Source organism: Arvicanthis niloticus, chromosome 5 (assembly GCF_011762505.2).
Source record: "Arvicanthis niloticus isolate mArvNil1 chromosome 5, mArvNil1.pat.X, whole genome shotgun sequence".
NCBI classification, from domain to species: Eukaryota; Metazoa; Chordata; class Mammalia; order Rodentia; family Muridae; genus Arvicanthis; species Arvicanthis niloticus.
The window spans coordinates 56,156,896-56,180,297 of record NC_047662.1 but is presented as its reverse complement, the minus strand read 5'-3'; the positions used below and the strand labels follow the sequence as shown (position 1 = coordinate 56,180,297).

The following is a 23,402-nucleotide window of genomic DNA, read 5'->3' as shown; positions in this document are numbered from 1 at the left end:
TCTTAACCACTGAGCCATCTCTCCAGCTCCAGAAACTCATTTTCTATTGAGAAATCACAACATAGGCGAGTTCACTAATGCTCTGACTTGTCTCTGTTTCAAGAGTGATCAGGAATTTGTTTTGAAGCTTGGGAGTCTTGAGATGTGCAGGAGCTCTGCTCCTTCTAATCATACTGGCCAGGTGTGTAACTCAAGATGCTGGCCATATATGCCTTCCCATTGAATTTGTTGGCAACAAGAAGGGTGGGTTTGTACCCTTCTTGGGTACAATGGGAGAAAGGTCTTCTGGGTTACTGACTTAAATGATAGTAGATGGTAAGGATATTCAAAATAACAGAAAATAAAGAGGTATAAATTTTGAGGGGGAATGCTGAAAGTTTAATGTGTATACCATATTTTAGGTTCCAGAAGGACATCTAAATACTAATCCAGTAAGCAATTAGATGAAAGAATTGGAAAATTGGGAAACAATTAAATTAAGGGTTCTTAAGTCACAGGACTAAATAAGATTGTCATCATTATAGTACAGTTTTAGAAGTCAGTTAAGAACTACTGGAGAGTAGGCTCAGGGGATAAAGACACTAGCCCACATGTCCGGCAACCTAAGTTTGATCCTCAGAAACTACATGGTAGTCAAGAGAGCTGGTTCTCAAAAGTCGTTTTTTGACCTTCACATGTATGTTGTGGCATGCCTGAATGCACACACACATACACATATACACATTTTGTGCATGCATGCACAAAATAATACATGTAAATGAATTGCAAGGATTTCACCTATGCAATGCAGAAGCAATACATGAAAATATGTCAAAAAGGGTTTATCAACAGTGGCAGATATTGCAGGGTAAGAGAACTGAAACTGCCCTTTGGGTTGGATTATTAATGTGTTACCAAATCTCCATAGGAATAGTCTTAATGGAGTAGACAGGAAAGCCTCATTGAAGTATCTTGAGCAGGATAAGAAAAACATGAACTATAAACAGAATGCATGTGCAGGACATTCTTCTTGGTTTAGAGAAAGAAAGATAAGGTGCTAAGTTTTTACATGCCCTAGAATCTGGACCTACCTTGTAATCCCTTAATGCCTTAACTAGTCTCAAGAGTTGCTAGACAGGGGCTGGAGAGATGGCTCAGTGGTTAAGAGAGCACTAGCTGCTCTTCCAGAGGTCCTGAGTTCAATTCCCAGCAACCACATAGTGGCTCACAACCATCTGTAATAGGATCTGATGACCTCATCTGGTGTGTCTGAAGACAGTGACAGTGTGCTCACATAAAATAAATTTAAAAAAAAAAAAAAAAAAAAAAGAGTTGCCAGATTAAGGAACTATGACTTTTTTAGTAAGCCAGACCTCAGCAGGTTCAGAGGTTCTTCAGTTTGCTACTGCTATTTGCATGTTTACCACCATGTAATCTGAATATTTAAGGTCATACGTAATACAAACTACCTGTTCGTAACTGAGAAATACACTTGTAAGGTGAGTAAATGTTCAAGATTATACATGATACATGTGCACAAGCAAAAGTCTGTATTCCCATGCTTCCCTGCCCTCCTTAAGGACGCTACCAATACTGTTTGCACAAGTTTATTAATGCTTCAATCAGATCTGTGAAATTTTCTGTACCATATTGGAGAATACACAGATTTTCTTGCTATTCTTTCCATCCTTAATTTTTCTAGGAAGTAAGGGACTGATTGATTAGCCTGAAGAAACTGGGTTGAACGAGCTCATATATTTATGCTTTCTTTACTTGATGCCCTAGGTACATGGAGTTGCAATATCTTACATTGAGAATGTCTCTGTACTTCCATAGCTCAGGGTTTGCTACGGTGAAACCCCATTATCAAAATGATCATAGTAACTGAGAAATACACTTGTAAGATGAGTAAATGTTCAAGATTATACATGACACATGTGCACAAGCAATAACTAATGGATCCTTGGTGGGGACGCTATGTCAGAGATGTCCTTTCTGGCTTTTGATTTTTTTCTGTTTAGACATGACTTTCATATTCACTAAACTCAATATGTTCAACATTTCTGTATGCAATGTCTTTATCACCCTGTCCCCCTTTGCAGTTAATGCGCCTATCTTTTCAAGTTGCCTAAGAATCTTGAAAATTATCCTCAGTTTCCGTTTCTCTCTTATCACAGTATCTCTCTGGCTCTTGGTACCTGAGATAAAAATTTACTAACTTCCATCCTAATTACTGGAAAATGTTTTTGATATTTTTTTCATATATGTGACTCCTGTTGTTGATTCTTTATAATGTAGCATGAATATTAGGGAAATTTTTTCCACATTACTTGAGTTAGCTTAATTGTACATTTCTATAGTATCCTTTTGATATGAATTTAACATATAACATGTTACATTCATAGATTCTAAGCTTTGTGAGGTAAGAAATGCTCCTATCATGCTTGCTGCAAATTACTCAGAGATAGGGTAGACTTGCTTGGGAACTTGTCTTTCCCATCACTGGCAGTGCTGATGCCTAGGCTGAACAGCTTCAGATTTGGAATGGAAAGCCTAGAAGTTTATTCCAGTCAGGAGAATGTTTTTCCTAGTTGTAAAGGCACAAATAGTGATTTAAAACAGTTTTAAAGTAAATCCAAGCAAATTTCTCCAAACTCAAATTCTACTACACACTATCAAATATTCAGTGACTAGTGCCATAAAGAGAACCTAAAAATAATTCTACATTAGAATATTATGATTGGAATTTTAAAAATTAATGTTTTCCATTTCTTATAGGTGAAATGAATCAAAAATACAAGGAACTCAAAAAAAAGGAAGAAAATATGGATGGTAAGTGATGCTCTTATAAAGTAAATATTAGATTGCAGTTCATTTGTACAAGGCACTGAAGACATTTGCCAGATTGAACCACTTAGAAAAAATGATATTTTAAAAATTTGGTTATGAGTGAATGGGTTCTGTAACCTGAAAATTTTCTTTTTTTTTTTTCCAGTTTGCAATGTTAATCAAATCATTATTATAGAGACATATAACATGCAAGTTAGATTGCTATTCATATGTGTTTTTTTTTTTAATTAGAAAATATATGCTTCCTATTCAGCTACCAAAGAAGAATTAGTAGAAAATTATAATGGAAATGCATTAGAGAATGCATGCAATGTTGATGCTATTCTCGTACTAATAGTAAAATTTAACTACTTATTTTTAATTTTGGAAGTTGCACAGGAATAATTAAAGAATGCAAGTGAGAACAAAAGTATTTATGAGTTACAGATCATACAAATGGGTAATTCCTTAGAATATCTTTTATAATCTGAAGAAATGATAAAATTTATTTTGTGATTAAGCCATTATTTGATTAATTTAATAAAAAGACATTTTCAGATAAGTATTTAGTAATACTAATTTCAGAAATAAAACCAGTGGCCATCTGTAAGTATTAATAATTATAGCTGTGTCAAGGAAGTAGTTTTCTGATTTTTATGGGATCAGCTATAACTCTCTAGTTTACTTCTATCAGAGTCATAACAGACTTTAAGTATTTGAACATAGAGTAGGTTAATAGTTTAAGTTTTATATTTAAAACGTAAAACTTGGGATTTCTGGAAAATAGTCTGAAGTCCTAAAACTCTAAGTTTAGTTAGCACTAAATCTGTTAATAGTAGTCCATCTTACTATGTTTCCAACCGGCAGCTTTTATAGACACTTTTGAGGAAACGAAGAATCAGGAACTAGAGAGGAAGGCACAGATAGAAGCCAGCATCATCACACTTTTAGAGCATTGCAGTCGGGTAAGTGCTGTGCGCCGTCTTAGTATTCTGATTCTCTGAATAGCAGTACAGAAAGTGGAAGACTCGGTGTTCTATTTGCCCACTTAAACTGTTTCCTTTAAAATCCCTTCTTGTTTCTTCAAGCTACTGATGTTTATCTCTATAGGGAAATTTTAGCTATTAGTATAATGTAGGAAAGGATATACATGATCAGTGTTAAGTGGTACATGAAGCTGTGATTAGAATAAAATTTAAGATTTCCTTCCATTGATAATTTATCTGAATTTACTAAGAAAATTCTAAAACCTAGACATTATTTTAGAAGATATTAATGTTTTACACTGTAATTTATATGGTAAATATTTTCTTGTAGATATACCTAATGAGCATTTTAAGTTTTCAGAAAGTGTTTATTGAGAATCTACTATGTATTAGCCTAAGAAGGAAAATATATGCCTCTTTTCAGTATTTTTAGTGTTCTAAGTCTGCATAGTTCCTCAAATTATGTAGCTAATTTTGTTTAGAGTTTGATAAAGCAAGTGAAAACAAGTCCTACTGCATTCTATAAAACGTCAAAATTGAATAACTATTCAATGCATCACATCCTTTGTGTTTTATGGTGGTTTTATAGGAACGCTAAATATTTGTTTATTTCTCTGCAAGCACAGAATATAAATCGTATGAAACAGATATCCTCCATCACCAACCAAGAGCTAAAGATGATGCAGGATGACCTCAGCTTTAAATCAACTGAGATGCAGAAGTCACAGACAACAGCTAGGAACTTGACTTCAGGTGAGAACAATGGCTAAGAGTTTATATTCTGTTTTCTTCTTCTTTTTTTTAATAACAAATTGGAGCTTCCAAAACTATCTTCATTCTTTTTTGAGTTCTTTTGAAAGTCTCATAAGGAAGGATCAAATTGATGAGTGCCCATTACCCCCATCATTGGTAATTTGCGAATTTCCAATGGCATCACCCAGGAACTTACTAAAACCACATTGGCTTATCCTCATTTCTTTAACCATACTCATGGAATGCAGACCATCCCTAGCATAAGGTTTCACACAGCATTTTGTGTCTGTGTGCATGTGTGGTGCTAGTGAGCTGCTCTACTACCAGCCAGCATTCCCAGGCCATGGTCTGTAGTGTTCTAACTTTACAGTGGTGCAAAGTGACATGCACAATTCAGTTTTAGAGTTTGAAGTTTGATATTTTTACAGGGTAATGACATATGGTATATGTAGTGTAATATTCTTTCACAGTGCTTGGAGGTACCCACAGCCATGGCTTCCAGTAGGCAATGTGATTATGAGGTTGAGCAATCAGCGCTTACAGTGAGGCTTAAATGGAAGAGTTCAGAGACTGACTAGAGTTTGGTCAGGGAGAGATGTTCTCAGTATTCAGTTTTTCTTTTAAAAGAAGTTAGATCTGTTTCCTCAAGGAACTTTCATCCTGGTAGAAGGACTGTTCTAAGGCAGTGAAGTAATGATTTTATAGACATGAGTGTGGAGATGCATCATGGTCACATATTGGGTCAAACGTTAATAATTAGGAGAGCATCTGATGCATCTCCACTGATGTTGAAATAGTTTTAGCCATACTCACTAGTGCAGACTGACCAAGGAAAATGGCATCAACCAAGCATACATGCTTAATTGTAATTATTTTGTTGTCAAACTTTAAAAACTGAAGAATGACAGATGAATTTTAATTTTATTAATCAATGTATCCCAGAAATTGATATGTCAATCTGTATTTTATAAAATGGTAGACATTTTCATTGTTTATTATTTTAATTTAAACTAAACCTATTTCAAGTGATCAAAAAGATATACACGTCAAATGACATAGGTTGAGTTTAGATAAAAAGTTATAAAAATTCATATGGAATCTTGGATTTCTGTACTGACAGATTCTGAGTGTTTTTTATGGTATGAGGTGACTGAATTTGCTCTTTTTGTCTACTTGAATTTACACTCACAGATAGTGAGTTTAGAGAAAATAAACTTAATGTTTACTAACGTAAAATACTTAAGGATTCAAGCTGGGGAGATGACTTAAGTCAGTAAAGTGCTTGCAAGTGTAAGGGACTTTGGATCCCTACCGCCCACACTGAAGCTGGGTATAAGGGACTTTGAATTCCTACTGCTTACACTGAAGCTGGGCATGGTGACATGCTTGTAATCCCACTGCTAAGCTGGTGGGGACATACAGACATGCAGTTAAAGACAAGCCAGCCAGCCATACCAAATTTTTGAGCTCCAGGTTTGGTGATAAACTCTGTCTCAAAAATAAGGTGGAGCATGGCTGAAAAGCTCTCTCTCTCTCTCTCTCTCTCTCTCTCTCTCTCTCTCTCTCTCTCTAAAATGTTTAGGTATCCTAGACATGGATATTTTATAGGGATTCCCAAAACCTAAAATGTTCTTGAGAGTAAAACTTATTTTGACCTGAACTGATTATTCATCCTTTTTATTGTAGACAGATTCATGGACTTGATAGTTCAGTACTGTCTCAGATCCTGCTGTAGCAGTTATGCAGTCAGTATATGAATTATGTTATGGTTCTACATCTAAAAAATGTGTATGTTTGAAAGTACCATTCATTGCCTGGGAGTTGGACAGGGAATGTTGAGCTTGTAAATACATATTGAATGATAATAAGATGCCAGTTAATTAAAAGTGATACTAGAAATAGAGAATTGCTGTCATTCTGTGATTAAAGACTATTTCTACCTAAGTTGGGTTTAGTTTGTTGCCATAGGATTACTAGTTCTTGTGATTTATATGCTGAGCAACTGGAAGAGGTACATTCCAGCGTGGGCTTATGTCTACAGGTACTTTGTACTTTTTTTACCATGTTAAAAATCCATAAAATTTAGTGTTTTATCCATTGTTCACTTTAATTTTTAAGTTTATATTCAAAGTAAATGTGTGTCATTATGATGTGATCATACATGTATGCATGTATGTCATTGCACTTTTTTTATTAATTTCCAATGCCCTCTGACCCACATTTGTTGGTACTCTTCCTCACCCCAAACACCCCTTCTGCTCTCATGACACATATATTCCATTTTCCCTCTTTCTTGTCTATCCCTCTCACTTCCTGACCCTCATTGTTCCCTCTGTCCTTTTTAGACCTATATATATACATATATATATACATATATATAAGACCTACATATACACATATATATATATACATATATATATACACATAATGTAAGCTTAGCATTCGTGAGAGTCAATGTGGTATTTGTTTCTCTGAATCTGGCTTATTTTGTGCAACATAACGATCTCTGGTAGATCTCATATTCCTGCAGATGTAGGGACTCATGATGGTTGACTAGCATTCCATTGTGTAAATGCACCATATTTTCTTTTATTTCTTCATCTGCTGATGGGCATCAGACTGTCTATTCCTTAGTTGTTGTAAATGGTACAACAGTAAACATGGATGTGCAATCCCCCTGTGACTGTTGACTCGGAGTCTTTCAGGTATGATGTTAAGTCATAACTCCACACTGGTTTTTGTACTGAATTCAACAGTTTACATTCCCTCCAGCAGTGTTTGTTGTATATTTTCTTGATGATCTGTCTTAGTCATTTTAAGATGTACAGGCTGGCAGTGCGTGGTTATACAGAAGAGCTCCAGAACTTTTTCATCATGTAAAACAGAAATTTTATCACTGAACAACTCCTTGTTCCCTCTGTTCTCATGGCAATCACAATTGTACTTCTGTTTCTTGAATTTACCTCTTAAGAAAGCCTCATGAAGATGTGGTCATAATATTGGGACTGGCTTATTTTGCCTAGCCTAGTAGGTATTTTATCCACTCACCAATACTTAGATTGCTTCTCTGTTGGTGATGTGCATAACTCAGTAAAAACCATTAGTTTGCACATCTTTTCTAATTGCTATTTTCAGGTTCTTGAGCTAGTTAGAGCATTTAAAAACCTTTCCTCTTCTCTGTAGACTAAGGAATTACATTAATTCATCTATATAGTCACTTATCTAAGGTTGATGTTAATACAACAAGCTTTTTCCTCCTTTAAGTTATCTTGGTGCCACAGCCATTGAAAAACATTCTGTAAAGGCAAATATAAATACCAGGAAACAAAGTCAGTGATTAGGATTCTGTATTTTTACATACCTTTATGCTTTGTGTTTGTATTTCCTTTTAAAAACTAGTCACTGTGCTTTTTCCACTTGTGGATTTGCAAAAGAATAAGAACTGGCTTTCATAGAGGTGAAAATTACAATCTGTCACTAAAGTTCTTCTTTTTCTGGAAATTTTATTAAGATTTGAATTCTGCCTTTTATAATTTATTTCATCTATGGGTTCTTTTGTTTATTTAAAACTAGGTTTTTTTCCTTCTTTAAATCATTGCCTACACTTATGATATTTCTTTTATCTGAAAATCACCAAAGGTTTATGATAATGTGGTTGATTGTTCTGAGATAATGTATGTTATAGTGCCCGTCTGTGAACTGCTCCCCTTTCTGTCTTTGAGATCGTTACTGGAACCCACCTGACTTTTTTTCACTGTTTCTTAATAGAGTACTCTTACTCTCTGGGGCAACATTACTTCTTAGAGAAAAGGTGAAAGAAGTTATACCAAGTAAGTGAGATGATTGAGGAAAAAGAAGAAACAGCCACAAGGGTTCCTCTGGATTCATTACAGAAACATATTCAGAACTACTGTCCTGCAGGGTAGAGGCAAGGGATCTTGCTAGCAGTAGTTTTTATTTATATTTTTAGAAAGGAAACTCTGGGGAGTAAACAAATGTGCTGATGGCAGAATATTTCAGAAACATTTCCCCAGGTCAAAGTGGCCCCTCCTGAGATTGTGCTGCTCTGTACACACTGCTCAGTAAACTTCACAACTTCATAGCATATCAGAAGGAACTAGACTGCTTCCTCTTCCTGTCTCTTCCCCTGGAGAAGCTTTAGGCTTTTCATAAGGACCTGATGGGAAAAGGAGATAAACCTTACTCTATACCAACCAAACATTTGCTCCTTTTCTCTGGAAAAAAAAATCAGTTTGTATAGTTCTTTAATGTATTTACTGAGTACATATCCAAATTACATTTACAGTTAAATTTATGTAACTGCTTGTTTCAGTTAGCTAAGCATGTTTCCTATCTATATTATTGAAGTGCTCTAATAGACCTTGGTTACATGCTTAGTTAGCACTTTATTCTCATAACTGCTTGTGACCTTAGTGAAGGTAGGATGCCAAATGAAGCATTTTATGGTTTTGGATTTCTGAGATAGTCTTACCATATTTCCCATCTGGCCTTGAACTCAGAGCCCTCTTGCCTCAGCCTCTAGATGCCAGGATAATAAGCATGTACCTAGCTTGAAATTGACACTATGATAACATTTAAATCTTGTTGCACATATAATGATATACACTTGTACATATGTATTTCAGTATGCTTAAGTTTAAAACTCTGAAAGGGGTAAATGAAACATTAAAGGAATTCTAGCTTAGTTATATCAATTTTAAAGTATTTTGTTGTATGACAACCACTTTTAAAAATCATTTTTGTATGTTTGCATGTGTGTGGGTACACATGTGTGCATATAGAGGCCCAAAGCTGAGGAACGATATCTTCCTGGATCGCTTTCTACTTTTTTGAGAAAAGATTGCTCAATGAACCCTGAATTTGATAATTCTGGGTCATCTAAGTAGCCAGTTTGTTCTGGGATCCCTGTCTCTGCCTCCTCACTGCTGGAATTATAGTAGTCTGCCATGCCTACCCAACATTTTTGTGGATTAAGAAGATCCAAACTCGACTGTCCAGGTGTTCAGTGGACTCTAAAAATTGGCTAAGTTTTAGAAGCTATGCTTTGTGCTTCCCATAATTTCATTTAACTCAGTCATTCTGGATTTCTGACGGGGTTGAAAACTTATAGTCCCATAACCAATCCTGACTATTTACTTTGAGAGAAAAGATTTGAGAGGATGGTTTTCAGCTGACATTCATTCTAAAGCCAAGAAAAAAGCCAGGTTCAGAACTAAGTGTTTTAGTTAGGAGAGATGACAGAGGCTCTGGTTAGTCAACAAAATGATGGACTGGGTATTAGGACTATCTTGTACCTCACTGGTACAAATTGGTATAATTATGCTCTAATTGTATTTTGAGAGAAAAGTTTTTCTTTTAAACAGGAAGGGTGATATGTAGGAGGAGCTAAGGTGGGAGGAAGAGAAGGAGTAAGGAGAAGAGGAAAAGAAGGAGAGAAGAAGCTAGGTGATGAGAGAGAGAAAGGGCGGGGGGGACATGGAGGCAGATGTTCACGAGTCTCCACCAGTCAAAGATAGTTTATATATCTAGGGTTACACTTCTGATTGAGCATTACCAAACTTATAAAGCCTTTGATTAACATTTAAAAATTGTATAAAAGCAAAAAGGAAAAGGGGGCATGGGATAGGGGTTTTCTAGGGAGGGGAATTGGGGAAAGGGGATGGCATCTGAAATGTAAATAAAATATCCAATAAAAAATATTAAAGAAAAAAGAAAAAGATCCAAACTCTGGTCCTTATTCTTGTGCTGTAAGCACTTTCTCTATTGAGCCATCTCTCTAACCAGTGACTTTTTTTTTTAAAAGCACTGTTTGTCATTTTAAATGAATACTAAGTGGAATAAATATCCAGTTACTGAATTTCTGTTCTTGTTCTAGGTCTCCAAAGTTACACATTGTTTTCTCTGGAGCACTGACCTTCTCACTTGTCCAGTTATATTGTAAAAGATCAGTAGTTTTCTGGGTGTTTAGTACTGTGTCCTATACCTCTCCCTATCCCTTCCTTCTCTCCCTCTTCCTCACTCCTGCCTCTCTCTGTTCATTATTTTTCTGTTTCAGTGTTCTACATTCAAAGTGCTAATATGCTGTCTAGTGTGTACTCACAGACAAAAGTTTATTATATATCTTAAGAAGAAAATGCACATTAAATATGCTCCATTTACAAATAAAGTGTAATGCTGTTCACTGTTTATTAGTTAACAATCATAAGTATATACTAAGTAAGATGTTCTTAAAAAGAAATATATACAAGAAATTGTATATTTGTCAAGTGACTAACATATTGTGACCAGAAGCTCTAAAAACCTAAGACTAGTTATATGAAAGTATAGAATTTTAATTGTTACTTTAAATTCTTATGCTCCAGATAGTCAGCGTCTACAGCTGGATCTACAGAAAATGGAACTTCTGGAGAGTAAGATGACAGAAGAGCAACAATCTCTGAAAAACAAAATTAAGCAAATGACTGCTGACCTGGAGACATACAGTGACCTGGCAGCTTTAAAATCATCAGCTGAAGAAAAAAAGAAGGTAAAATGTTTAATAAAACCTTTAAAAGTTATCACCCAAATGTTTCCTTCCTTCCTCCTCCTTTTTCTTCCCTTCCTTTCCCTTTTCTTCCCTCTCCCTCTCCCCTTCCTCCCCTTTTTTCTCCTCCCACTCCCTCCTCTTCTCCCCCCACTCTTCTTTTTTAAGACAGGTGTTCAAGTAGTTTACTTCAAACTTGCTCTGATGTTTGGGTGCCCTTACACATCTGATCTTTCTGCCTCATCTCTGACTCCTGGGATTATAGGGTTATGTGGCTACTATGCATGGCTTACTTGGGGCCAAACTAGGGCCTCATATGCTAGGTAAGCCCTCTACCAAGCAAGCTGCAGCCCCCAGTCATTTTTTTCTTAATTAACTTTAATTCACATGTACTTTATATGACTTACTACTTTAATATATTATTTGACATACAAGTTCAAAAGAAGTAATAAAATTTGTTATATGTATAGTTGGAATTTAAAGAGACTTAGAAGCTTTAAGAGAAGGCAAAAATTTAAAGGCAAAGTATAAGTTGCTCCCTAATACAGAGAATTCTAAACCTTGCCAAGTCTTGATGTAGGTGATAGGCTCCTCTGCAGACTCATCAGTATCTCTCTATTCCATTTTTAAATTTAATCTTAAATTTTTGGGAGTCAGTACAGACATGGAAGAATTTATTGCATTATTAATATAGTTTTATATAGCTTATTATTCAAAAGATATTTTTGTAAAGAAGTCTTAAAGTGATTATAACTCTGGTAGAATTTTACAAAATAAAAGTATTAAAATATCAAAACCAAATGTGGTTTTTATGTTGACTTTCTAGACGTTTATTATAGTTTCTGTTTGGATCTATCTAGAAATTACATCAAGAAAGAACAGTATTGTCAACCCACAGAAATGCCTTTAAGAAAATAATGGAGAAACTGACCACAGATTATGAGGCACTGAAAACCCAACTTCAGGATAATGAGACACATGCTCAGGTAAGAGCACTCAAAGCTGCCTTCGAAATCCTCTCTGCCTCTGACGTTGTCTGTCTTGTTCTCAGTCTGTGGTTTTTACTTCAGACAGCTGTCTTCTTATTCTTGTTTCATTTTGGTTTCAGGCCTGCCTTATAAGCCTTCCATACTTTTTTGGCTTTGAAACAGTGAGATTCTGTACATTAATATGAATTAATTTCTTTCTTATTCTTTCAGTAGGCCTGTACAAAAGGCCAGTTTTATAGGATATACTCTCTTGGGCATGGCTATTATGCTACACTGGGTAATTGCTTTAAAATTTACCAAAAGTAAACAGAAACTTCTAATTTCTGTTGAAACCCCACAGAAACTACAAATAACATAAACACCAATGACAGACAGAATTTTTGTCATTTTGAAATGAGTAAAACACACATGTACATGACACACATACACATTTTCATATATACACACTTACATGCATAAATGCATACCATGTCCTGTGTGTTTAGCTTGGGACTTTGTTGCTGTTTCCCATTTATTTTTGTTCTTCAGTTCTTTCATACCTGTCTCTGTGGAGCTCTCACACGCCCCTCCCTCCCATTCTTCCTTCCCCTCTGGAACTCTTCTTTCCAGTCATTCCTGTCCTACTTTGATATGGGTTTTGTACCCACTGAGCTTAAGATTGCTTGCATGAGAGCATTATTTACTTACTAAAGCATGGGCAACTTGTTTTTTTTTTTTTATTGAAAATAAATATTTTTAATAAAGTACACTTAGATTGTAGTTTTCCTCCCTCATCTCCTCCCAGATCCTCCCGCTTCCCCACCCACCCAGCTCCACATCTTCCTTCTCAAACAGGCAAGTAAATCAAACCAAAATAAGATAAAACAAACAGGAAAAGAACAAAGAAAAGGCATAAGAAACTCTTCTATGCATGTGTAATACATGCACATAACACACACACACACACAAACATGTGCATAGACACAACCCATAAAAACACAAAATTGGAAAACAATATATAAGCAAAAGACCAATAAAATAAAAATGCTCAAACCTAGCAATTATGACATAAAAACTTTCCAAAAATTTTGAGTTTGTTTGGTCTTGGCCATCTACTTTGGGCCTGATGTTAAGTGTGGTTTGTATACTCCATTAGAAAAAACTAGTTTTTCCTTTGTGAGCTGTTGACATTTGGAAGTAGCCTCTGAGTTAGGAATAGGGACTCATGTCTAGGTATCCTCTCCATACTGAGACCCCATCTGACTTGGACCTGTGTAGGCCCTGTGTGTGCTGCCACAGTATCTATGAGTGAGTTTATATACCTCAGTCGTCTTGTGTCTGGAAGGTACTGTTGTTGCCTTGGTATTGTCCATCCCCACTGGCTCTTAAAATCATTTTACCCCCTCTTTCTCACAGGCATGGGCAGCTTATCAATGGTCCCACCACTGAGAAAATGGCAGTCCTTCCCATATTCTAATGGGAATACACTAATGGTGCCCATATTCCCTAGTTAAGGGTGGGGCCGGGTGAACCCATGTTGATGGGACCAGTCTTGTACACAGAGCTGTAGTGAGCCCATGAGTCAGTTGTGTCATTTCCAGAAAACATTGCTTTTCAGCACTCCTCTGTGACCTACATGTACATTCTTCCACTCCTTCCACAACATGCCCTGAGCCTTGAGGGGATGGATTGAGGCTTGTGACATACTGAGCGTGCCCCAGTCACTTATTCTCCTCATTCTGTCCATTTGTAAGTCTTTGCACAAACTGCAGCCTCAGTTCAAAAAGAAGCTTTTCTGATGAAGGCTAAGAACAGCACTAATCCCAGAGTACAACTGGCACTGTCTGTCTACTTAGTGTGTGTATGTATATATGTATGCCACAGTGTGCATTTTGAGATCATATATAATAAATATACTACTATGTGATAAAGCATAGTTTACAGAACCAGTCTCTAATTGGACATTTAGGTAATTTCTAATCTTAAGCTGTTGTAATAACACTATGAAGAGCAGTCCTGTTCTTGAAGCTCTGGATTTATATCTTTATAGACACATAATTACAGTAACTTTTTTCATATCACCCATCCTCTGTTACATATCTGAACAGTGTTTGAGGTCTTATAGATTATAGGCTCTTGGAGGGTATACTGTCCATCTCTAGCACTCCGTAACTAGTTTGTATATGGTAGGTATATACTAAACATTTTCTAATTACCAAATGAAACATACGTGCTGTATTCAAATTGAGTAGTTAAAGTCAGGCAAGCGTTGATTGTGGCCATGTCCAATCACTTACAACTTAAAATTCTAAATGTATGAAATTCCCCAATTTACATAGCAATATGATCACAGTATAACAACCAAAATCTGGTCATTTTACTCACTCTTACCCAGAAATGAACATTTCTAACACATTGGTATATATTGGCATATATAGGCTATTCGCCTCTTCATCAACTCATATTTTCATAAAATGAAGTATTAAAAACAGTCTTTAAACAGCTTCTTAAAATTTTTAACATCTTTAAAAATGTTTCTTTTAAATATCACACTGTATGGATACAATATTTTAAAAAGATACTTTATATTTCTACTGAACAATATAGAATCTTACGAGAGTTTGCAATAACTAGAAATCACTAATTTATGTATCCTGTTTACCTGTCAGTCTTTGCTTCACAATGTAAAAACCTAAAAATAGACTTGAAATTTACGATGTAAAAGCTGTTTGAGTGGAGAAGAGTGCTAGAGAAAGTGTAAGAAGAGTTTGACTGTATTACATTGTCTGAAATGGGTCATGGGGAAAAGATGGCTTTGTTTAAATGTTGGCTTTCTTCTTCCACTACATAGATGATGTAAGGTACCATGTGGACACGTTTGTTTTGTTATTCTTTTTCCAAATCATAACGTAAGCCACATTTTAAATATACCTCTGTATTTTTGTATTTTGCCAATTTTGATCTTGGCTAACTAAATCAAATCCTTGTCTCTAAATATTATAACAGTTTTCTTAAAAAGTGTTCTTATATCTATAAATAATTTCATGGGATATTATTTGAATAAGCTATAGAGAGAAAAGATTTTCAAAATTGTCATTTACCTTATGGTAAGTGTCAAGGCAAGTCAGTAATGAGGATGTACAATGTAAGAGGAATTTGACATGAAGTGATTCTTGTATCATTTGTATAGCACTTAAGAGGTTCATTGCCGTGTGAGAGCAAGAAGGAAACATGTCTGGTACTTGACTTTGCAAAAGGTTATTAAAGATTTATTGCCAAAATGTGCTGACTGCTTCCGTGGGGGCCATCCTAACTTCCAGGTCTTATTTGCGACAGATCTGATTTCATAAGGACTCAAGGACCATATATTTTACACAGTTAACTGTGATTCCATCCTGGTATCCAAATTTATCTCTCTGGAGGAAACAATAGGATAGATAATGTATGTGTGTGCTGAGAATAACTTTCATGAGAATGAGAACAAACTTTTTTTCTTGCTTCTTTACTTACCACATTCTTTTGAATGCTCATTACTTTGAAATAGCCAGGGAGAAAGTTATTTTAGTGTTTCATTTTTCAGACACTCCTTTGCTTAGGGACAACTACGTGAATCTTAAAAAGCTAGAGTTACAAGGTTAATTAAATCAGAAAAACAGTTTAGTTCTATAACAGTGAAATTGTCTTCTGAGGAAGCAACCATCAATATAATATCCACATTAGTTTCCTGTTGATGCAGAAATTATTGTAACAATGCCAGCTTTTTACAGACTCTCTTACAATCTTCACACTGCAGCTCTGCTCTTATCGCAGCCTGGGAAACAAGACAGGAAACTTAGATCTAGAAATAAGGAAGTTTTTCCTATATGTCTGAACCTTTGGCAGTGTTAGAATATATATTACCTTTGTAGCATTAGATTTCCAGAATTCAGGGAGAGATTCCCATCACATCCCATTTTTCTTTTTTAAGTTACTTTAGGAAAAGTCATAAATTGACTTTCAGTTTGTCAGTTTATTGGCATATATTTTTACTATTTTGTAATTAAAATAAGCATAGTAAAACCTTTTACAGAATTTAGCATTGTCCTAAATGTATATGCTGTTGTCTGATTTAACCTAAGTTTCTTCTTTGATGACTCTTACTTTATTGAGAATGCAAGCAATTGTTAATATTTAAAATTGGGTGTTTTTTTTTTATACCCAAAGGGATATGTATACTCTCAAAGTTATATGTAATGATTATGAATATGAGAGTCAGTTAACATTCACCTTTTGTGTTTCTAGCTTACAAATTTGGAGAGGAAGTGGCAGCACCTGGAGCAAAATAATTTTGTAATGAAAGAGTGTATCCTTTAAACTGACTTGACATGTCCTTACCAAATGCTTATTAGTGTGTACAGAACTCTGAGCTAATTATATGGGGGTCATAAAGACTAGCACCGTTTTCTGTTCTATAACAGTGTTTACTCAGACTATCTATTAGTCTCAAAATTGATTTTGAGAACTACCCAAAATGGAGTATAAGTCACTGTATAGCTTAGTGCTTAAGGGTTTACATTGTGGAGTTGGATGATCAAACTTTGAATGTTGATTCTGTCACTGGTAAGCTACAGTTCTTAGAAAGGTCTTTTAATCTGTTTAAGCCATAAGTTTATAATGTCTAGAACAGTTTGAATTCATAGAGTTTCTGAAAAAGTTTAGATATAAGTGTTAGTTGTTTATAATGCTACAGCTTGGCTCTCTGTAGAGCAAAAGGTGCTAACCAGTCAGGGTCCTAAGAAATTTGACCTCTGAGTTCAATTGTGTTACACATAATTCAATTGCATCTTATTTCTACCAAGTGAGGACCTGCATCATAAAGTTACATCTGTCCAGAATTTGTTTCCTGCCCATTCCCTTTGACTTATTCCAGGATACCCGTCCTCAGAACAAGATGGTTATGATAGGCTCTCCTTTAGAATGTTGCTGAACTTTATCTCAGAGGCAGCACACACCTCAGCTTACTTCTCGATAGGATGCCGTAGGAGCTCTATTCATAGTTTTAGAACAACTAGGCTTAAAAGGCTGACTGAGTATTCACTGGATGTTTAAAAGCTTTATGCAACATAAATTACATGACTCTGAAATAGTGAAGTCTGAAATAGTGAAGTGAGACTTGCCTGAAATCCCATGTGACATTATAGAGACTGGAGATTTTCTGAAGGTTAGTTGTTCTGAGAGTAGAATTAGATTGAGCAACCTGGCATTAAAAAAAAAAAAATCAGGAGCTGGGAGGAGAGGAGGGAAGGGAGCTACAACAAGGCTGTAAAATGAATGAATAAATAAATAACTTAATGAGGAAAAAAATCAAAAGTGGGTTTTTTTTGAAACAGGTTTTACTTGGCCTTTTTGTATCAACTTATGCTTTGCTAAAATAAGGTTAAGTCTAAAATTTATTCTAGTACTTTTTCTGTACTGTCTACATTCACTGTGACAAATACCCAAGTCTGCTTCAGTTCCTTTCTGAGTCACAGACTACTGTTTTTACTGACATTGTTTCTCCTTAACTCTTGTAATTAGTCATAGCAACCAAGAGTCAAGAGAGTGATTATCAGCCAGTGATTAAAAACGTGATGAAGCAGATTGCAGAGTACAATAAAACCATCATGGATGCTCTACATAATGCCAGCAGAAGCTGAAACTGAGTTGACTGAATCGACAAGCATCCTCAAGCATGCTAAAAGTAAATTAGTTTCCCCTTGAAGAGTTAAACTCCAGTTTTTGAATGCCGTGGTTTTGTGATCTCCTTGGAGGAGAGATCTCTTGCACAGTTAAATAATTCAATAAAATGTTGCATATTACTCCTTTTCCTGTGATATTTGTGTTTATAGTAACCATAACTCTTTTGCTCTATGACAGATGACCCATGTTCAGTTTACCAGCTCCCACATGGTGGCTGACGACATTGGTAACCTCAGTTACAAGGGATTTGGCACCCTCTTCTGATCTCTGTGGGCACCAGGCATACATGCAAGCAAAACAGTCATATACATAAGAATAAATAAATTAATTAAAAATAAATAAAATTACTTAATGTGTACTACCCAGCAAAAAGAAAACTTGCTAAAACCCTTTAAGACCAGGAGCTGACCCCACACTGTCTCTCTGATGGATTAACTTTTCTCTGCTAATTGTCCCTTGAAATTTTTCTTTTTATCTTTACCTTTGCCTAAAATTCTAATGAAAAAATACACATAAATGATTCAGATATTACCTGCTAGAGTTGGCCGTCTGGTCAAGAGAGTGCTCAGTAGCTGTAGGCACAGTTGCGGGACTTTGCCCAGTTCTGGGAACTGGCTCACTGACACCCGTGTTTCTTCTGCTGTCTTTAGGGGCACTGGAGTTGGAATTGTGCCGTCTGTACCCTATTACAACCCATTTGGAATAGTAGTATAAGATATTGTTGGGATCAGGGAAGGAATGTCTTGAAATGAGTCCTGGAGACAGCATTGGTTGAAATTTAATTCACACCATCCAAGGCAGGCTGCATATAGAATTCCTAGAAACAGCTTTGGTGGGAGAGTGCAGGAGAGGAGACATTCTAAAGAGATCCTTAGCCAGGGTAGGGGAAATACCCAGGGAGCCCCCCACCTGATCAGAAGAAAAGGGGAGAGGGATGCAGGGAAGGATTGTGGGAGGGGATGAGGAGGAGGGACCAGTGAACAGGATGTAAAGTGAGTAAGTTAAAAAAAATAAAGAAAAAACCTCCCTTTGCTAGTCAGACTATTGAAACAAAGGACTCCAAAGGATTAAAAATTTCTTAGAAATCTCATTCTGGAGGAGGAGAAAGGTTGGAACCTGATACTTACCAGTCTCTTACATTTTAAAGTGCTTGACAACTTAACAGACCACCTGGAAGAACAGAGCCAGTCAATGATGGGTGAGACCTCTTCTTGACCAGAATTAATTGATAATCCATACCTCATGACCTCTATTTAAATCTAAACTTCATACGAATACCCCAGAATGGCTTTAAGGTTTTTGGGCCCCATTTTCTTGCTCCTCTTTCCAGCTTGGACACATGAGTAGCTCTCCTTTTTCTATTTTTCACTATCAGTTGTCTTGTTTTCATTAGTATTATACTAATTATATATTTATATATATAATATTAGTAACATTAATTGTACACAGTAGGTCTTATGAAGACACTTGTGCACACGTGTATCATGTATTTGAATCATGCTCACTCCTTCCCAGCTGCCCTTTTTCATCCTTGTCTCCTCCTCAACCCATTTCTCTTCCCAGCTTCCCCATTAATTTTTTTTTTTTTTTTTATTGAGATAGTGCCTTGCCCAGACTGGCCTTGATCTTATGGTCCTCCCACTGTAGCCTCCCAAGTAGCTGAAATTACATGTGTGTGTCACCACTGTCTTGACACACACATGTATTTTGGTGTTTTTAAAGTTGTCTGTGATGTTTATGTAGTACTTAAAAATGCAATAAAAATTGAAGTAAAGTCTATGTAGCTATTCTTCACCTTGTCTAAGGAATATATGACTTGCTGTGGTTTAGATGTGTGTTCTCCAAGGCTTCAGGCATTAAAATTTAGCCTCTGCTATGAGGAATTATAGAGGTGGAAACTTGATCCAGCTACAATACCTAGAGTAGGGTGCTCTGGGAAATGATTAGATTATTAGGATTAGACACAGTTATTAGGGTAGAGCTCCTTTACTTCCATCTTAGCAGCTTTTAAAGAAGAGAGTCATCAAGTAGACATGTGTACTCCCTGTGTCTTGCCATGTGATACTTTGTGTGACTTGTAACTCTGTCAGCAAGACTTACCAGATAAGATTCCTAGATCCATGAGCTAAAATAAAATAACCTTTTGTTTATAATGTATCTTGTCTCAGGTAGGTTATCACAGCAACAAAAGCTGATTTGAGTTAGTAAAAACCAGTGTTATTAACACTAAACTTAGTTACAACTAAACCATTAAAGACTGGCAGGTAGGAAGGTGTGTGTGTGTGTAAAACAAGAGTGAGTTTGACAGGAAAAACTTCTTGGAAAAAAAGCAAGGATTCCAGCTTCCATCCTAACTTATTCATATATTATATTTGGGGAAACATAATTGAACAATTTTTCTTTAAAACTAAAAATTTTATCTGAGGGAAATTCTCATTAATGTCTCTTCCTTCCTCTCAAAGCCTTTCAACAAATCTAACAAGAGTCTTCGTTTTGCTGGGCTAGAACTGGAGATTATATCTGCATGAACCAGCTCTTCCTCATTCAGTGCCGTCACTCCAAGTTCTATTCCAGTTAACAGTAACACCTTGAAATTCCTGTGGAAAGAAGCAGCAGACTGAACAAACACACTGAGCACTTGTAACACAGATCATCATGGGAAGGATAACCAGGCTGTTCTGTTCTGATCCTCTATCAGTAAACACACACACGTTCTTCGGGGCTACGAAACAGTCTTGCAGTATTGCCTCGCCTAGCCTGGCCTGGCACTCAACAGTTCCCCTCCCTCAGCCTGAGGATTCTCAGGATTATAATGATTATAAAGATGATAATTCTCAGGATTATAGATGAGCACCATCACGGGCAGGTCTAAACAGTAGAGTTGGCACTCTACAGCTGTGGAGCTCCATATCCAGCAGGGGAAGGTAATCAATGGATGATTAGTGACATTCACACTAGAGAGAAGCCAGTTAGTAGTAAGTGCACAGGTGGTGCAGGCTTCCTGGGTCTGGCATAAACAGCTGTGAGAATGCACTACTACCTCCTTTCTCTCTTTTCTTTTTTTGGGAGGGGGATAAGGACTTCCTCTATTACCCAGCCTGGCATCAAACTTACAATATTCCTGTCTCTGCTCTCCAAGTGCTGAGTGTTGTTAAGACTGTAGCATAGGCCATCAAAGCTGGCTTGCTAGGCATTTTTGAACAAACCAAACAGACTTTATTACTATGAGTAGACAATTAATGTAGTGTTTTCATATCCCAAGTCACATGAAGTTTTAATTTTAAATACACTCCTTGGAAACTTAACCTATTATAGATTCATACTATGTAACAGAATTTTAACACTGCTAATTTTATAAGACTTTAGATGTTGCTTTGCTGTCTCAATTTCTCCTCTTCCAATGAACTGTTGTTTTGCAAAACCTTACTAACATATATAAAAAATAACCAACTTGAGAAACAACACTGTTCTGCATAGTAGTCATTTTCTGAGTTGGCTTCCTGGTTCTGTATGGTATAAGAAGAGAGTAGATGCATGCTAAATTACTTCTAATCCTCACACATGGCTTCCCCACATATAGACATACATATAAACACAGGATAAACGAATATAAAATGAAAAAAATTTCAAAGATAGATTCAAACATACCAGAAAGGCATTTGTAAAAAAAAAAAGGGGGGGGGCTTAAGTTGTTTTAAACTCAGTTTATTTTTTAAAAATTATAAAACTATTCGTACAATGTTTCTTAGTTACTTTTATAATAACTATGATAAAGACCATGACCAAAAGCAACTTGAGAAAGGGTTTACTTCATAGTACAATTCGTATTCCCTCTTCCAGGAAAATTGGATCTTGAACCCTAAGGCAGGGACCATGGAAGAACAATGCTTACTGGCTAGTTCTCCAGGGTTTTCTTAGCTTGCTTTCTTATGCCATCCAGGATCACCTGCACAGGAATGGCACCACACCCAGTGAGCTGGGCCCACTCAAATCAATACTAATCAAGAAAGTGCACTTCAGACTTACCTAAAGGCAAATCTTACAGAGGTATTTTCTCAGTTGAGATTCTCTCTTCCCAAATGGCTCTACCTTGGTTACATTGAGAAAAAAACAAAACAAACAAAAAAAAAAAAAACTAGCCAGCACAATTGACTCCTTGTCAATGTAACACTCATCAATGTTCAACTATAACCTTTCTCATTTATCCCAAAGATGTCATAATAATATCAACAATATAAAACATACCAACTTCAAAAAGTCCCAGTCTTTAAAAATGCAAACACTTTAAAAGTTCAGTTTCTTTAAAATATCCAAATATTTTAAAAAGCCCAACATATCTCTAAAAATCTTTCTAATAAATTCAGTCTGTAAAATCAAAGTTAAAACACTGGGCTGCTGTAAAATAAAAATTACTATATTAATCTAAGAAGGAAGAACCACAGCACAGTAACAAAGCAAAACCCAAACTCCATCAGTGTAAAACTCAGTGTCAGACTTCTGGGATCCAACCACCAGTGGGATTCTCAAACGTCCCTCTGAAATTGCATGAGCCAAGTCGTCATTGTCTGCACTGCTCTCAGCATTATCTTCCACACTCCCACAGAACAGGCCATTGAACTCTGAGCACTCAATGGCTTTTCCAGTTAAAAGTTCAAATGCTTTTTGAACTGAAAACTAAAACTTTAAACTAAAAACATGGTCAGGTCTGTCACAGCAACACTCCATTCCTAGTACCAGTTCTCTCTATGCTGGTACCCTGAAGCAACTTGGGGAGGAAAGGAATTTTCTTATAGCATGCTGTCCATCTTCCAGGGAAATCAGGGCACAAACCTGGAGGCAGAAACTGAAGCAGAGGTCATGGAAGAGTGCTTCTTACTGGCTTGCTCATTGTGGTTTATTGAGTTCACTTTTTAATACTATCCAAGACCTCTTAGGGAGTGGCACAATCCTAGTGAATTGAGTCTATTCAAATCAATTATTAATCAAGAAAATGCACTGCAGACTTGCCTACATGCAAATTTATGGCGGCATTTTGTCAATTGAGATTCTTTCCAAATGATTGTAACTTGTGTTAAATTGATAGAAAAACAAACAAACTAGCCAGCACACTATAACCGCATGTTTATGACAAGGAAGGAAGAAAGACAGTCAGTTAAGACTATTTGACAGAAGTGAAGAAGCTATAACTAATTTAAAATTAGAAGTAATAGCTGAGCTAAGTAACCCTGCCAAAATACCTCATTTTCTCTTATCACATTCAGCAGATACCACTGTATAGAGGAAGACTAGCCTGACATGACAGAAGGTGAAAATACTTGCTACTATCCACAAACTCAATCTAAATCTTTGTTAAAGGAAAATATAATTCCTTAAAGCCAACTCAATCTTTACGGTTTTTTGTTAAAAGCAACCTTCCTTTGGTTTACTAGAGGTGGATAGGCTGCCTTAGTGATTGACCATCCTCATCCCATTCACCCCTTCATCCTTACTCCCTACTCTCACCAAAACAAAGCAGGACCTTGTGTCTTGGGATTAGGAGAAATAGTTAAAGGGAAGGAAACAAATTTTCTAGCTTCTCCAATTTCTCATGTAGCCCACAAAGGAAAACCAAGCATCCCTTGGGAG

General features: G+C 36.2%; 1 protein-coding gene across 2 annotated transcripts in view; it reads left to right on the top strand.

Moving 5' to 3' along the window:
- Positions 1–17,896, top strand: part of Ift74 (intraflagellar transport 74) — an 82,868-nt gene extending 64,972 nt beyond the window's left edge. For both annotated transcript variants that reach the window (XM_076934658.1, XM_034501985.2), the window contains 7 exons: positions 2,758–2,811; positions 3,676–3,773; positions 4,421–4,547; positions 10,931–11,094; positions 11,952–12,077; positions 16,341–16,401; positions 17,616–17,896. In XM_076934658.1, coding sequence (XP_076790773.1) covers positions 2,758–2,811; positions 3,676–3,773; positions 4,421–4,547; positions 10,931–11,094; positions 11,952–12,077; positions 16,341–16,401; positions 17,616–17,734 — 749 coding nt within the window. In that variant the 3' untranslated portion in view covers positions 17,735–17,896. The remainder of the gene's footprint in view (positions 1–2,757; positions 2,812–3,675; positions 3,774–4,420; positions 4,548–10,930; positions 11,095–11,951; positions 12,078–16,340; positions 16,402–17,615) is intronic.
- The last annotated feature ends 5,506 nt before the right edge of the window (positions 17,897–23,402 follow it).